Source organism: Plectrocnemia conspersa, unplaced genomic scaffold (genome assembly GCF_051122295.1).
Source record: "Plectrocnemia conspersa isolate PC_06_02 unplaced genomic scaffold, ASM5112229v1 ptg000010l, whole genome shotgun sequence".
Taxonomy (NCBI): Eukaryota; Metazoa; Arthropoda; class Insecta; order Trichoptera; family Polycentropodidae; genus Plectrocnemia; species Plectrocnemia conspersa.
Genome location: NW_028277174.1, coordinates 22912393 through 22929804, shown reverse-complemented (window position 1 = coordinate 22929804; position 17412 = coordinate 22912393). Strand labels below are relative to the sequence as shown.

Sequence of the window (17412 nt, the reverse complement as noted above, 5' to 3'; positions counted from 1 at the left end):
TCATGACGTATGCAACGCATCAGCTCATATTCAAATATGCACCCGAATACATAAATCAATTGTTCCAGCTCCGCTAAGCTATCTCAAGCTATTTATCACAAGCTCGTTGAGGAGATGGATGGATCGTGTAAAAGGTGCGTTCTCGAGCGCTGACATTTTTGACCGTCGCGTGAAGCGAAGAAAAAGTAAATCAGAACTTAAGCGACCGTGCTATTTACTCGAGAAGTGAAACAATGTTTGAAGAAATGGAAATTATGCAAGTTAGAACTTGATATCCCAAAACAATTAACTTCAATCAGTTGTGACAGTGACAAGGGGTTTCTAGAAAGTGCGCATACTATTTTTTTGCTCAATACAATTATGTACATTTTGACTATAAATGTAAATATTTATAAAAAATAGATAACTTCTTCTTATTCGGATATTGACAATGATAATTACTCCAGGGAAAATTCAGAAACAGATAATATTAAAGTCGAAAAAAAAAGAGTTTTATCAAATAATAATGGAAAATGAAGAGTGATAACGACCGTGGAGCAGAATTAATTATTGGACGGCGACTCGGTTAATAATACCAGAAGATTAAATAAAGATATTGAAGATACACCCATAGAAATGTTTAGAAGTATTTGCACTAGCGAAGTAATGGATTTGTTGATAATATGTACCAATGAATACAGGATGAAATTGACAAGAATGAACTTACCAAAAACAAGATATTGCAGTACAGCTAATTTCAAGAACACTAATAAAATGGAATTATTCTTTTTGGACTATGTTTACTTGGTATATAAATAGGCTTTCCTACATTACAGAAAATATTTAATAATATAAAAAAATAGACTGCTTCTTCTTATGACGAATATCTTCCTTATGATTATCACTGATAATTATTCCAGGGAAGATTCAGAAATAGATAGTAATAAAATGGAATATGAGTTTTACCAAACAATAATGGAAAATGAAGCTACCGACTATAAAAACTGTGGAGCAGAAAATGATAATTGGATGCCGACTAGGTCAATAATACCAGACTTTGCTTTTGATGCTGCATCTTCGGGAATAAAAAATATATTGGAGATACACCCAGAGCCGGATTTAGATGAAGAAGGGCTCTAGGCTATTCCATTTATGAGGCCCCTCTAAGCCCCACAATTTCATGAGTGTTAATTAAAACAGTACAAAGGACATGAGAAATATAATATAATAATAATAGTAGTAGTAGTAGTAGTGATAATAATAGTAACAGCAATAATAAAAATAACAAAATACCAAAGGACATAAGATGTTATTGCTAAATACAGTATGTCATTATTAAAATAATGCATAAATATTGTATATAGTAACTTTTAATAAACGCTATAAGATCTCAATAAAAAAAAAATTTTCGAGGAAATAATATTTTTTAATTTAAAAACAGATCTTACAAGACTATGAACCTAAAGGAACAAAATTGTTGCAGTGGTGTTTAGATTGATGAATCCATATTTACAAAAAGGTCATCATATATTTTTGGATTACTTTTACAATAATGTAACGTTATCTAATAAATTATTAGAAGAAAGAACATACACGATAGGGATATTGCGCCCAAATGGAAAAAGAGTCCTGAAGATATAACAACTAAAAAATAAAAACAGGTGAACATATCTGGTTGCGAAAAAATGACATCTATGTATCTAAATGGCATTATACTAGAGATGCATTATGACAAGATATCACCCACGACTAATTGAAGTCACAAATAGACATGAAGTCGTGAAAAAAGCCCACTGAAATTGTGGAATACAACAAATATAATATATATCTGGTGTGGATGGAACAGACTAGCTAATTTAATATTATTCAGGCCCCCGAAAAAAAATTCGATGGTACAAAAAATTATATTCCACCTGTTGGATTGTTTAACATATATTGCGTATTACCTCTTTTATTGCCGACAGAATAAGTTCTTTGCCAACAGTATGTTTTTCCCGATTTAGAAATTAGTAACGGAATATTGTAAGAAGCACACAACCCATCGTTATTTTTCTTGGATGTTGTGGAAAAGAGTTCTACCAATGTCATTTGTTTCAATTTGTTTTCGTTCAATGTTTGAATATAAAATACGTTTTTTTTTCATCGCGAACTTATTTAAAATGTTATCGTAGTCTCAATGACTTTATTTGATAAAACTTTTTGGCAAATCAGACTACTAAATATTCAATACTATATTATCTAAACTTTTCTTTAGTTTAGTCATGAAACTCTCTGCAAAAATAAGTCATCACTACTGCTTCTTTTAATATGTTATGTTATGTTCTGTCGGCGGCACCAAGAACTGTGTTTGTCTGATTTTATTCAGTTTATTAAAAAAAAACTTCGTATCTGGTTATACGTTGTCATTATTAATGAAGTTATTATTAAAGAAATGAGTTTCCATTTTTATAATTTCCAGTCCATATTTTATAGTTTTCGCGATAATCGTTGAAATTGGAACCAAGGTTTCAAAGTCGCTTTCGCTTTCAAAATCGCTTAAATTAATTTCAGCAGTAGATAGATCATTCAATCCCGCGATTACAATCTGCTATGTTAATGAATTTATTTTTAACTTTGATTTCAATATTTAGAAGTAACGGATGCATAATGCGTTTTCGTATTTATTCGCGTATCGACTTTGTAGATATTGGCATGAAAAGCTCAATTTTTCACCAAATGAAAACGTTGAAAAGATGAAGGAATGATTTTTCGTCGTTACTTTTCATAATTCTGGGAACTACTATCGTTTATCTGTTTTTCGGTGTTTTGGGAACCAAAAATGAACCTATGCGTATTACTTAGCATATTCATATATACTTAAGGTTGAACAATAATAACTTTGGTTTTGCCCTAAAGCATCATTTAAAATAAGTTATATACTTGTCAAAATATATAATGTATATAAATGTTTACTTATTATTAAATTATAAATAAATTGCCGTAAATATTATAAAGGAGAAAACAGAAAAAATATAATATTGAGAAAATTAAATTTCCCGCGAACCATTTTACTTATTTATAATTTTAATCAATGATCTCAGCACCCAAAAGAGATTTACAAATAGCTGTCAATTTATTATATTGCAGTTTTATCTATTTACAAAAAACATATTATTATAACACTTTCTTCGCAAAGTAGCTCTCGAGTAAAAATCCTAAAATTTCTTACTACGCTGACTAAATATGTTTTGTGTATCGTGATTCGTGACACATAAAAAATAACCATCTGCATCATAATACCACAGCATTCTCCTAAAATAATACCATAAACAATCAGGCACAAAATGAAAGAATTAAATTTCTAAGAATTCCTCATTTCTTATCAATTTCAACATTTTACACCTAAATAGTACTTTTTGGTAAAAGTGTGAATAGTTTCTTTAACTTTCGCATTCGTAAAATTATTAAAGGTAAAAAAAATAATATTTTTAATCAATATTGTTAAAATCACAGTTTAAAACATTATTTTTTAAAAACAAACCAGCACAGTGCCTTAAACCTTGCCTTATTATATGATATTAATTAAAAGAACAATCCTGCCCTATTCCACTACCATTTATCATAACTATCCTTATCGACGCACAGTCTCTTTATAGTATTTGAGTTTCATTGTTCTTCTATCCATTGTAATTTTAGGCTTATAATTAATTTCACTAATGAACTTGTAAACCAGGAGACTTCTTATATCTTCGGAGCGTAGTTTTTTTCGCAATACTCCCCGTACCAATTTTTCAAGAATCTTTTGTATCAATTTGTTTCATATATAAAACGATTCCACCTCGTATTCTGTGAAATAAATATTCCACAGAATTATTAATTAATAATAAGGGCAACCCTAGAAATCATTTCAGATTATTTTTAACTGCGAAATGTGACAACTGTGATTTGTTGGTGGATTATTTCTTCTGCATGCACAATGCAGATGGAAGCATTGGATAATGAAAGATGAAATAAAACAACATTGATAATAATCATTGCCTGATATTGTTGATTTCGAAGGGAAATATTGAAATTATTTTCTGTTTTAACTGTCCATGTATTACTGTAAAAGTTATTTATACAATATAATATTTATATCAGAAACGATTTTTTTCCTTTTTTATGTTAGGCGTATGTACTCATTTTAAGCGATTCTTTGGTACCTATCTCCACATACGATGTGGAGATAGGTACCAAATTAATTTCGAATTAAGCTGCTTCTTTCTGGAACGTATTTTTCATTTGCGTTTCACCGTATGCGTTCTATGCTTTCGTTTCCTCGATATTTCGTGGAACCTATATATCACGCAAATAAAAATGATAATAAATAGAAGAGGGCTTAAATATAATTAAAAAAATTCAATGCATATTCTTCGATCACCAGGAGACCTCAAATTAAACCTCAGCCAAAAGGTTTATCTATAATATACGTATATTGTATATGGGTTATAACGAGATATGGGATATAAATATTAAAAACATAAATACACTCATCCCTTGATTTACGCGACAGACACTTAGATATTTAGTTTTCTTAGCTTTTCCTAATCTCACGGATGAATACCGTGATGATGATTTTTTATTTTTGTTAGTGGTTACAAAACAGCCACAAGATTGCTTCCACATTGGGGAAGGTCATCTGATTTTTTACTGTGTATATAATTTGATAAAAGTCTGTATGAGACAGAGAATGTTTTATGTGTGCCTATGGCTTAGCCTCACGCATATATGAAAGTGCAAAAGTTTATCAGTAAGTTTCAATTTCTTTTTTTCAACTTTTATTCTTAAGTGCTAGGATAGGAATAAACGATTTTATAAACGATTAAGTCACAGGACCAGGTGCACTTCTATAATTTTCTTGTTGTATTATTCCTTCTGACTGTTGCTTAATCAATATTTGAAAAGGTGGTTTTTGCTTGTTGTTTAAGTTCTTTAAATCCTTCTTTATTTTTCTGTAAAAAATCTGAAACGACCTGTTTAAACTTGCATAAGTACTCGATAACAGGTCTGATTTCTGAATGATTTTATCGACTAAAAATGCAGCATTAAATCAAATTATAATTCTTCCATTTTTGAAAAAAAAATGTTAATTGATTGTAAGATTGTTAGTCTAGCATTAACATCAGAGTATAGTCCGTCCAATATATGAACGCTCATCGTCATAGTATTGGTGAGAGAATAAAATAGGTGACCATGTGAAATTACAAGTGCAATTAATTTTTACTTTTTTAATTTAATTTGTTGAGTAAAGTGTAAAATATCACTTTCTTACTTTTTTGTTTATTTATATACATATTTAACGCACAAAACATGAGAGCAGTTTTGGTATCACTCTCCAGGTTGAATATCTGTTCAATATAATATTTTTTAAAATACCAATTGTTTTATTGATTACAAAATACCACAACATGACAATAATTTATAATAAAAATATAACACATTATAATTTTTAATTTAATTTCCAACGTATGGTCACCCTACCCTTAAAACAGCCCTGATTTAGTATTTGTAACGTTCTCCCATCGGTGTAAACAAATTCGCGAAAAATTATGTATGTATGCATGCATGCGTACACGCACCCTTATTTCCAACACAACGATGATGAGCGCTAACATCTTGGATGGGCTTATACAAGTGACTGATCGCATCAGTCATAGCACTGTAACTTTCCAAAATAGTCTCTGTAGTTTTTGCATGTGTCTGACAAATATAATATTTGTGCTCTTTTGTCTGGGGAGTGCATGAAATAAATCTTAAAAATTGAGCCTCAAAATGGGCTTACCATAATTATGAAGCTCTGAGCCGGGACAACTAAAAAAAATATCACCTCAGACATTTTTCTCAAAAATGTCTGGTGGGAGCAAAAATTGGTCATCTCGGAAATTTTTATTTATTTACGAATACTGTGGGAGTTAAAAATGATCATCTTGGAAATTTTTGTTTAAAAATGTCTTATTCTGAAATTCCGGTACAATTTGACACTCCACAGAGATTCTGGACAGTGATTACAATTCCGGAACAACTACCGGGACTACAACCGGAACGCTCGTTACCGGGCGTTCCCACTGCGCCAGCGTCAATATGATTTTATTGCTTTTGACGTGAATTTTTGCCTTCTGAGAACTGATAATTATTTTTGCGCCCTCCTATTGAGCAATATTTTCATTTTTATAATGGTAAGTACCTAGCTAATATAGATTATTACCTGAATCTATAACATTTTCAGTTTCTTAAATTATTATTTATAGAGGAAAAGTTGAAAAAGAATTGTGGGGGTAGTGAATTCGGAAGACTAGCGAAGACCATATTGAATGTATGACGCATTGGGGATACCTGTTAAGTCATTGGGGAAGATAAGCGAGTTTTATATGAATTTAAATAAATCTCGAGTATACATTCAGGTCGGACTCCGCGCGTAGAATCGAAGGACCGAGCCGCGTGCGTCAAAGAAAGAACCGATCGAGCGACCGATCTCGTTTCGCCTAGAGGAGGCGCCGCTCGGTCGCGTTTTTTTTCGCGTCGACGCGCGAAATTCGCCTCGGCCGTTTCCGAGAAGCTCATCCGCGACGCGCGGCCCCAGGTATACGAAAAGCGGGTCGTCGGGCGCCATTAGTCGCGGGACGACGGTGATAATTGTGAATTCTCGCGCGATCGCTATCGCAGATAACCGGTCTTCCCCGCAGATTGACCGGCGAGGAGAGGGAAAAAACGCGCTCGAAAAAAGACAACAAAGAAGGCGCGTTTTCGGCTACCGACGGATCGAAAAACGTCGCGACGATCGCGTTCGAGTTAACGGTAACGATGGGTTAACGACCGCGAATCTGGCGCGGCCGAGTCGAGTCCTTTGTCGGCGAATTTCGGAAGCGGAGCGATTGCGAATCGCGGTCGAGCGCTATCGAAGCCGAGTTTCCGCTCGCGGATCTCTCGTCTCGGTGTGCTCGCTCTTCCTTTTTTCCGGCGAAGTGCGTCACGCGAACCGACCTCGCGCGGCGAAATTGGATACCGATTATCTTGATGTACGACACGCAGAAGAGCGGTCGGCAAAGCTCGGGGGAAACGGCCGACAGTGTATGACAAAGCGTTCTAAAATTCCGGCGGCGCGAGATAAGGCTATCGAGGTGCAAAACGTCATCGACCGATTCTGTAGATTGTCCAAATCAAAGGTCAAAATTTAAAAGCTTCTATATATGCATTTCTAAGAGAAGTGTTATCAATATCGCTTAGGCTAGACGAGTGTAATCCAACTTTCATTCCTAATATTATTTATTATCTCCATTCTGATTTCATCATCTTATATATACAATTGTTCAGCTTTTTCCATGGGAGGGGGGGGGGGGCAAAAGTTGGCCAGTCAGTGGTCATTTTATTAATGTTTCGATTTCATTAAGATTCATAATATTTTATTAAATGACATGCATGTTTCTAGTCAAATTCAAGGGGAGTGGGAAATGTCCCTACCTGCTACCCTTTATAATATTAAGACTTTTTCAACAATATTTTGACTTACAAAAAGTGAGAGTCGAATGAAGCATATCAAAACCGAATTTTGACCAATAGGAGGGCGCAAAATACAATTATCTCTTCTCAGAACTCAAAAATCTAAGCCAAATTTTGATCAATAGGCAGTGCCGTAGCTATAGTAGTTTACGCCCGAGGGCGAAAGGTTAATTTTTATTTTTTTTATTTTTTTAGATTAAATTAAGATCATCGTGGCCTAACAGGTTACCCCAATGCGCCACGATGGTCGAAAACATATCGTATAATATCGTATTAAAAGTTATTAGCTCTCCGCTGCTGGTTTGGCTCTCAGAAACCAATGGGTTTCTGAGCGTGGCGCCGACATTCTAAACAAGTACTGAAAAAGTAGTACTTTCAGTATATTATTAATATGCGGAAACATTTAGAAGTGTAGAGGGCTATATGTGGTGAATACAGTGGCGTCGTTTTTGCGCAAAATACGTAATCGTGGTTCAAAATCCTAATTAAAAATCTTTGTTCACAATTCTAATAGTTCTCTTCGAATTATCTCACGTAAACGGCGTACGTTACGTTCATAGTGTACTGTACTAAAATAATCGAAAAAAATAGTAAGGAGATCCTTGACATTCGATTGAACTTGACGTACGTTTTTGGCTCTAGACTCTTTAGGATGCTTCTCTTGAGACAATTAGACTTTTGTTTATATATCATAACACATAGTATAATTCATATCCTGTTGTGATGCATTGTAGCAATTATGTGTCGTTAGCAACTTTATTCTACAATTGTTCAGTTAGTCTGTTTTAGTTGCAAATTCAACAGTTTTAGAAGATATTTAACTTTTACTCCTTTCATTCCCATTCTGTCAGTCAAATTGCTTTGCATGAAATACTACACTCTACAGCAATTACGTACGAAATACTACATTCTACAGTAATTTTTCTAGTAGTGATTCGATAAACACAAATCCTTATTTTACCCACTTTCATTGATAGTCACTGTTTTTTTTATCATATTTGACATATGAACAGCCCTCTTGTAAACGTTTGTATTGTTCCTAAGCACTTCATTTGCACCCATCAAGGGGTTGTGTCGGCAATCCTTCGGTTCTAGAGATTCGCTATCGCGTCCGTCATTCTTACCCGTCGCAGCCAGAACGCCAGTGCTTGAAAACGTTCCTCTTGCACGAGCCATTCAGCTTCTTAACGAGCTTGCCAAACACAAGGATGGACCATTATGATGCATTGGGGAACCTGGCAAATCATGATGGTCAGATATGTAATAAAAAATAAAAATAAATAATCTAGCCAAAACACTTTTCTAACATTTGCACCATTCCATTATACATTTTATTGCAAATTCTTTGTTTCGTTAATTTCAAAGTAAATTAATCGTCCAACGTGACAAAATTCGTTGTTATTACTTGTCTGTCAAATATAAACTACCGGTCCAGTATGATAGATAATTTACATGTACATCACAGAAAGTTGTAACAACAACTAGAACTGAAAAGTTCTTTTTTTTAATCACATCTCTGATTTATCATTTAATTCCAATAAAATGTATACTTTTTAAATGTAATCTAAAAATACTTTTATGTGGTAAAATATTTTATAGCTTCCAAAAAGGTGACTAATATTTGGTTCGTGTCTTAAAAGTTTGACGACCCCTGGTCTAGAAAAAAGTGAATTCTTTATCAGACATGTCACATAAAAACTAGTTCGGATTTTGTTATATTTTCTCCGGTATAAAGTCTCAAATTAACTTGACCATAAGTCGACTATATTCATGAAATTGAAATAAGAATTAAGATGCGAATAAAGGACGATATTCTATGATTGATTTAAACTTTTTTGCTTAGTGCTTCTTAAATTACTTATACTTATATTACTTAATAAGTTTATTTATAATAATAAAATATTACCCGATGAACAAGCTGATGCTCTTATTCCACTACCGACCAACTACATCGTGATGTCATTGCCAAAACTTTTGATTTCGCCTCAACATACCATCTATAAAAATAATTTTGTTTATCAGTAACTTTGATTAAATTGAATTGTAGAATTTGTGAATAATCTGTTAAATCCTAGATGGCGTTTCCCAAGATGTAATTTTAGGTGTATTGTTTTTTAAAATATTTACGCTGACTTTCCAATTACACATAAACAATCGTCTGCAATGTTCCTTTAGTCTCAGCTGAACCCGTAGCAACAAAAAAATTGATAGCGTTCCGTCGTTCAATATTTTACTCCATGCAAACGAAGCATCTAAACACAATCAGAGGTAGCGCAGCACTGAATTATTCGATTACGTCAAAATAAATATGGACTTGAAGTTAAGTTCTCTAAATTTGCTAGTGGTGCATTTTTACATCGGTGAAATTATTTTTAAAGTCTATGTTTGATATTTCACAGTTTATGTTTTTTGTGATGAATATGTTTTAACGACCAGTGGCATCACCAGTTCCGTAAATCAGTGATTTCCACTATACTTTTAAATTAGTCCTAATGAAAAATTTACGATATTTTGCAGGCCGAAGTGCTAAACTATTTTTTTGCGTTTTTTGCGTTATTAATGTGTGATCACATGACCGAATTCTGGCCTCTGATCGTATATAAGACTAGTCTTATATACGATAAAAATACTATGTTTGATAAAAATATATTTTAAGCGTCGCAAATGGTTACTTTTTCAATCCCGTATATTGATAGTATTTTCTTTTAGTTGATAACTTTGATTTGATTTGTTTGTGAAGTGTTTATTTCTTCAGATGTAATAACATGCTATATGCATCGGTAATAATGATTTAATTAGCGCATTAAAAGCGACAGTGACTTTAAAATTGTTGTGACAACTGTCGACAGAACTGGTTTACTATATTTATAGGATTTTCTGTGACCCTGCGACTGTTTTTCCCCACCAAAACTTATTTACATAAAATTCAAGTTCGCAGTGTGTTTTGAATATGTTTTTCCGCTTAGATATGCGCCCCACATTACGAATACGGCGAAGTGGGAGATATATAATATGTAGATAATACAATAGAAAGAAAAACTTTTTAACGAGTTTGTATTATGCGAGAGACGTGATTTTTGACAACACCGTGTTTATAAAAAGTTTAGGAATAGTGTACATATATTTTATAAAAATATATATGTACGTAAAGTAATAATACATTTCTATGCTAATGAGATCAATTAAAATGCAGTTCATATTTATTCGTTCAAACGCCTGATTTATTATGTATTTCTCGAAATCGTAAAAAATATACAGCCGACATTAAACGTTTCGCTTCGTTCGAGTTAAATTTCATAGTTTTCAATGAACGAACGATTATACAAATTAAACGCAAAAGTTTATAAAGGAAATTGTACTTGACCGGAGAATAATGAAAACAGAGAACGAGGGTTGTTGAAATGAATTGATGTAATCAAATTCGAATAACTTTCGTATCTTAGTATTTTCCAAAGAAAATATGAATGGCTGCAAATGCAAGGAAACTAAGTAGTTTTATTTTTATTGTTTTATAATAATGAAAGTATCACTAGTGTGAATAATATACATTTTTATTAATTAAAATTAAATGGTTACAACGGTATTTGTAATTAAAGGAATATGGATATTTTTATTTTGAATAACCGAGCAATGTTTATCAGGAGCATTGGGTTCCCGTAAAAATATTTATCAATTATTTATTTAGCTAATAGCTAATTGTATAATACAACAAACGAATAAGTTTTTATAGAAAATACATTTAGGACTTTTAAAATTCATTCTCGATTTTGTCGAGTAGCCACTGAGAAACATCACGTTAATTTATACTTCCTTTCTAATCTGCAGAGATAAATATTTTTCATAGAAAATTTATTTTGTACCTATTATAAAGAGCAATTCTATAAATATAAAAAAATGGATGCTTGCCTATAATAAAATTACGTTATTACGCACAAAGTTCGTGATTCGCAATTAGCATCAGAACTATATTACGGATTGTAGAAGTCGTTCTGAAGAAATTGCTGACAGATTTTCTAAATATTTTTAAATTGTATACCTTGTATACATTAGAATTTTAATTCTAATTACGATGGGACATCTTAATCTGAATTATAGATTCTGAATTGTCGATCTGAATTATGGATTTAGCAAACTGATGTCCATTTTTCTACTAGATCTTCTGATTTAATTTCAGGTTACATTATGAAATGATGCAAGTCCGGTCTTGTGAACCCTATTCGATTTATATTTAATTTAATTTTGAGATCCCCCTATTCTCCAGAGTTGTGGAAATGGTCTAAGGTCACCCCGATTCATGAAAAGGGTGACAAGTCGTGCATTGATAATTAAAGGCTAGTAGCGTTGCTTCCAGCACCTGCAAAAGTATTTGAAATTACATTACATAAATATATTTGAATTTATTTTTAATTACAGGTGTATGCTTCTTGAAAAGCAACATGCTTACTGTCCCTAACTTAATGTTTTTTCTAACCTTGTTTCGAAGTCATTGGTTTCTGGTGTTCAAGTGGACGTTGTATATACAGATTTTGAAGTCAATCACGATGTACTTGCGAAAAAATGATCTAATTTCAGATTTTATCAGTCTCGCAAAGTTATTCTTCAATTACTTGAGCAATAAATATATATTTATCAAGTATGGAAACTATTACTACTAACTACTATTGGTGTAACGCAAGAAACCGACTTGGTCTATTGCTGTTTTTATTTATTTATACCATAGAGACGGCAATGAATCACTCATTTTTTATTATATTAAATTAACGATTAACGATTAGAATTTAAAAGAGATATAAGAGGTTTGCAAAAATAAAGACAAGAAAAGTTAAATTTTTATAGTGCTTAAAGTATATTCTAAATTTAAATGACATTTATTCATAATATTAATATATATGTTGACATCTTTACATATTCAATAGTGATAATAACTTCAATTTTAGTGTAATTAAAACTATATTTTTCAAAATATTAATATAAATATTTATATATTTATAAAGATTGTCAAGAGTTGATATTTATATATTGTAAGTGCATTTTAAATTGATATTATTTTTTCTGATGTATAGTGGTTTTAATAGATATCTTTTACATAATTATTTGATAATAATATGGGCTTTTCGGATCATATTTGTACAGAATATGGCTAGTGAGGATCTTTGTCAACAATTCACACATATTATATGTAATGTAATTTAAAAAATAAACTTCGAAAAATAGTAAAAGCGCTATTTTAAACTCTGTCTATGGACATTACTGCCTGAACCAATCAGGAACCTGATTTGCCTAAATTAGCTATAAGATATCACATTCTTTTTTAACAGACGAATACATAATTTTGAATATTTTTAATACATTTGTATTTTTATTTTCATATATTTATTTGTTTGTTGTCCATGGGCGATTTGGTCTAAAGCTAGAGCTGCACAGATATATATCTCACATGCAATATGTATGTGTGTAAGGAATAAAAATAAAGTAGTAATTATTCGAATTTTATTTTTACATCATTATATTATGTTGCGGCTCGCGTAACTTAGCAAACTTCTGTATTTGGCCCGGAGGTAAAATATGTCGAGTATGCCTGATTAACGTCTTATATTGGTGGAAATGAAACTCTTCGTGTTAATTTGTATAAAGCTCACGGGTACCGACACGTTTAGATATCGTTAAGATTATTTTTTCGGACGTCCAAATTACATCATTATTATTCTTGACGATGAAACTTGTGAAACGTAACAAACAAAAACAATGCCCTCGGGCTTTGATTAATTAAAAAAACATCGCGATTAAGGGCAACATCGGATTCGACGGAGGAGAGGACAAGGATTAATTAGGCGAACAGCGACGTTGTCGCGCGGATAGTATTTTTTCTTTTTCTTCCCATCGCGACGATTGATTCGCACCGAGACTCGAAGCCAGTTCTTTCTTTCTACTCTCGGATTTTGTGGCATTTCGCGGCTAGCCGACGTTGCAACGTTTGCGTCCGCTAAAGTGTACTCGGAGGAGGAATATCGGCGCCGCGTGTCGCGAAGGATGCTGGCCGCGGGGGGCGAACGGGGCGCGCCCCCGCCGTGCGGTTAATGTAAAGAGCCCCCCGCTCGTCCCGCAGCCCCCCTCGGGCCTCGCGCCCCGCGGCGTTTCGGGTTTCTCTCTCACGTGTCCAGATGGGCCCCCCGTCTCCCCCGTCGCCCCCTCGCCGCCCGATAGGCATTTGGGTAATGAGCCTTCTCTTGCGCCACCGTAAGCCGCGGACGCGCCCCAGACCCTCGGCTCGGCCCGAGTCCCCCGGCCTCCGCCCACCACGATCGCTAATAATCGCGTATACATAGTCGACTACGTGCCGCCCCCACCGCTCTCGGCCTTCGCCCCCTCGGGCCGAAAAGACAACTTTTCTCGGGGTCGGGATTATTTTCGCAACGGTCCGGCGACGTTAATTAAAACCGCCGCGCCGTCGAAGACCTCTTCGCGAGTTCCACCGGCGAGAAGAGAAAAAGCTCGCCTTGTTCTCGGAGAAGAGCGGGCCGGCGACCGACGAGTCGTTATGAAATAATAAGCGGACCTGTTGCTTTCGCCCATTGTGTCGTATTTATATTAACGGTCAATCGCGGAAAGGCGCTCAACACCTGGCGCGAGCTTTTATGGATTCAATTTGTATGGTATTCGACCTGCGATTGGGCCTTGGGAAAAGGTTCGCTAATCTGCAGAAGATAATAATAACAATTGCCAATCTTATCCGTTATCGGACGTTGCCAATCATTTTGGCTATGTTTATTTTGTTTACTATTGTTCTAATAAGGAAAAAGTGCTCCTTATAAATAGCTACTGGAATCTCTTCAGCCAAGATGTTACAATACTTACTTGTATATTGTCTTGGTTACAGATATTAATTTAAATGTATCAGTCTCAGGATTAGAAAATATAATCCCGAAACTTTCGGGATTGACTTTTTCATCAGAAAAATTCGTATTGACTTGTATAAAAAAAACTGTAACGTTGCAGGGCCGCCGAAAGCGAACCCGAGCCCTGGGAAAATACTGATTCTGGGCCCCATGACAAAAAAATCTTTTTATGTCTTTCTTATCATAGTAATATAATGAATGAATAATAATAGGTACGAGTAACAGCGACTTATTTAAAATGATATGTGGTAATTTTTTTAATATTTCCATTTCTTCTAGTTTCATAATATTTTATTAAATGGCATGCATTTTTCTTGCCAAATTTATGAGGGTTAAGTCCACGTCAAAAGTAATGAAATCGTGCAGTGGAAACGCTTGGTTATCTAGTGTTCATAGTAAGACTTTATAACAAAATTACGACTTTTTTTTTTATATCGAATGAAGTTTATCTAAGCCGAATTTTGACTAATATGAGGTAATTGAGGTGATTTTTAAAGGTAAACATTCAACAATTTCAATGTTCACCTTTTTTTTAATATATTATTACAAATATTTTTTTGCCCCAAATAATCAGTGTCCGCAAATATTCTGTTCGGAAAGAACCTGTCCACAAAATCAATCCGAAGATGTCCGTAGTTATATTTATGCATATGAGCGTATGCTTAAATTAATAATAAAAAATAAATATATAGCCTATCATGTCATGTCACGATGGACATATTTATAATAAAAACACTAAAAATGAATGTTCCTTTTTATTCATAATTAAGATATAAGCAACTCAGAATTAGCATAAGTATTTAAAACGGTCCAGCAGTGTCGCTTTCGTATGAACACTTCATAGTTTTTTTTTCTTCATAGGGTTTCTTCATGATTAGAATATTTCATTAAAAAAATATTAGTATTGTATTACGAAATTCGCATCGATTTTCTTTGTTCCATATCTTCCTCGCCCAAAATGATCCAACAGTTTTTTTGCAAATGTTTGTTTGGAAGAAGAAAATAAACTTCATAAAAGTTTGTTTCGCGAAAAAATCTTTTAATAGAAACGGTCGAAGAAAATATGTTTAGAAGGCATTCAGTCACTTTTGTGTGCTTTAGTTCGTTACTAAATACACTTTAGTACTTGAATACACCCTTTTGATTACATTAAAGGTGAATTTTCCTGGCTTCTACCGAAACCGTCCGTTTCCGTCGAAATGGTAATATTAATTGGTTTTCTTGAAAATATCTCACCTACCAAATTGGACATTTCATGTTTCGATGAACCGACGTTTCGAGTGTGTGTAGGGTACCTATTTGGACGGGAGCGTGTGTGCGTGCGGGAGATAAGACAGTCCGAGGGGGCGGCGGGGCGCGCGGCGGCCGAGAGGGTGGCGGAGGCGCCGCGGCCGGACCGGCCAGATAAGGGCGGCAATTAAAGCAGTTAGGCCGGCCGCGGGGTGCGGGGAGCGGGGCGGGTTCGGGCGGGTTTCGTGGGGGCGATTCCGCCCTCTGGCCGCCACCACCTTATTTGCTTAGGGTCGCCCGTATTATAACTCCGTCTATCCGTCTATCTAAGGCTTTGTGCGGAGTAGGCGTCTGCGGCCCGGGGCCCGGGCGGGGGGGAGCGGGAGGGATCGATAGTGCGGCGCGCGAGCCATCGATAGCCAACCCCCTGGAAGCCACCCCCCGGGTGAGCCGCGGGGCTGCCCTCGGCCAGGACGCTCCCTAAGGTGAGGCCATTTACATATCTCCGGACGTCATCTACATACCCTCCCGGAGGAGGACCGAGGTCCGGCGACCCGGCCGGAACGCCTTAACGGCCGACTTAATAACCGATTCGCCCCTACGTGATCCGCTTTCGGACCCTTTGTGGGTCGCGATGGTCGAAATCGCGAACAAAGGCCGCGAGACCTACGCACGCAGCTGCTTCTTCTTGCGGCATCGTCGCCATTACGCCTCTTGATAAATTACACATCTTCTCAATGGATGCGTCACTGACTGTGACCGATGATTTGTTGACATATTTTATGCAAATTGCAATAATCGTGCATATTTAATGACTCTCTTCTTCATCCGGAAGGTTGTAGAGAGCTGGTAATTGAGATACTAGTAACGTAGTTTATAAACTATCAAGAAAAAAATCGAATCCATACTACCAATTATTCGCATAATAGCATCTTGCCTTTTGTTGTAATACTCAGAATCTGGATAATGGCGCATAAAGTTACAGTAAGGCGACACACTGAAAGATAAAACAGCGCGCACCTTCATAAAACGAGATTACTGTAATTATGTCATTCTCAATGTAAATGTATAGTAAATTTATAGCCGCACCTCTAATATTAATTAATCATTCATCTCAATATTCATCCGATACTAGAATAGCTTTTTAATCGGCGCTCATTGACGCCCCCTCCATTGACTGAGAAAGACGTACGGACAAACAGTTAATTATGTTTCATTCATATTTTACGTCGACGGTGTGTGTGTGTACGTGCCCTTACAATATGATACACACACCATTATATAAGCGCGCTCGGCTGCGCCGAGATATGAATGAATGGTAAGGCCGGGAAGGTAGTATTTATGAATTTAATTGTGACGCACCGTCGTCGTTTTAGCGTGCTAAACAATGGTGACGCGACCCGCAGCCGCTGAACCTGTCCGTCGCAGTTTCGCACTTTGAGAAGCTTCGCATTGTGAAGGTGCTCGCTCTCAGACTGTAGGGTCTCTCTATTATCTTTGTGTGGGGTTTGATAAGCCGGACGGCGACTGAAAGCTTGATAGATGCGGAGCCGTTTCTTTCGGGAACAATCGGACCAAAACAAAAACAAGGGAAGAAAGAGTGTATTGCGACAGGAAGTTAACTTTTAAAAACCTACAGACCGAGCTTATGAAAGGCGTAAAATTTCTACTACTATAATAAAATACTTCATAGTGAAACGTATTTCGTATTCGTGAAATTATATCCTTTCTCAAAATTTAACAATTGGAAAATAGCTAGTAGAAAATAGATTTGAAGAGGTGTCGATTCAAA

At 35.2% G+C, this 17412-nt stretch overlaps 1 protein-coding gene across 5 annotated transcripts in view; it reads left to right on the top strand.

Moving 5' to 3' along the window:
• lobo (coiled-coil domain-containing protein lost boys) overlaps window positions 1-17412 on the top strand; it is an 88187-nt gene that overhangs the window by 20120 nt on the left and 50655 nt on the right. For 2 of the 5 annotated variants that reach the window (XR_015810901.1, XM_088193894.1), the window contains exon 1: window positions 6733-7160. The exons of 1 other annotated variant lie outside the window; for it this stretch is intronic. Coding sequence is in view for 2 of the 4 variants with exons in the window: in XM_088193894.1 (XP_088050020.1) it covers window positions 7068-7160 (93 nt within the window). In the remaining 2 variants the exon portion in view is untranslated. Of the gene's footprint in view, window positions 1-6732; window positions 7161-13408; window positions 13707-15783; window positions 16106-17412 lie in introns of those variants that run through there. 2 more of the 5 variants (XM_088193895.1, XM_088193896.1) reach the window with 2 other exon arrangements.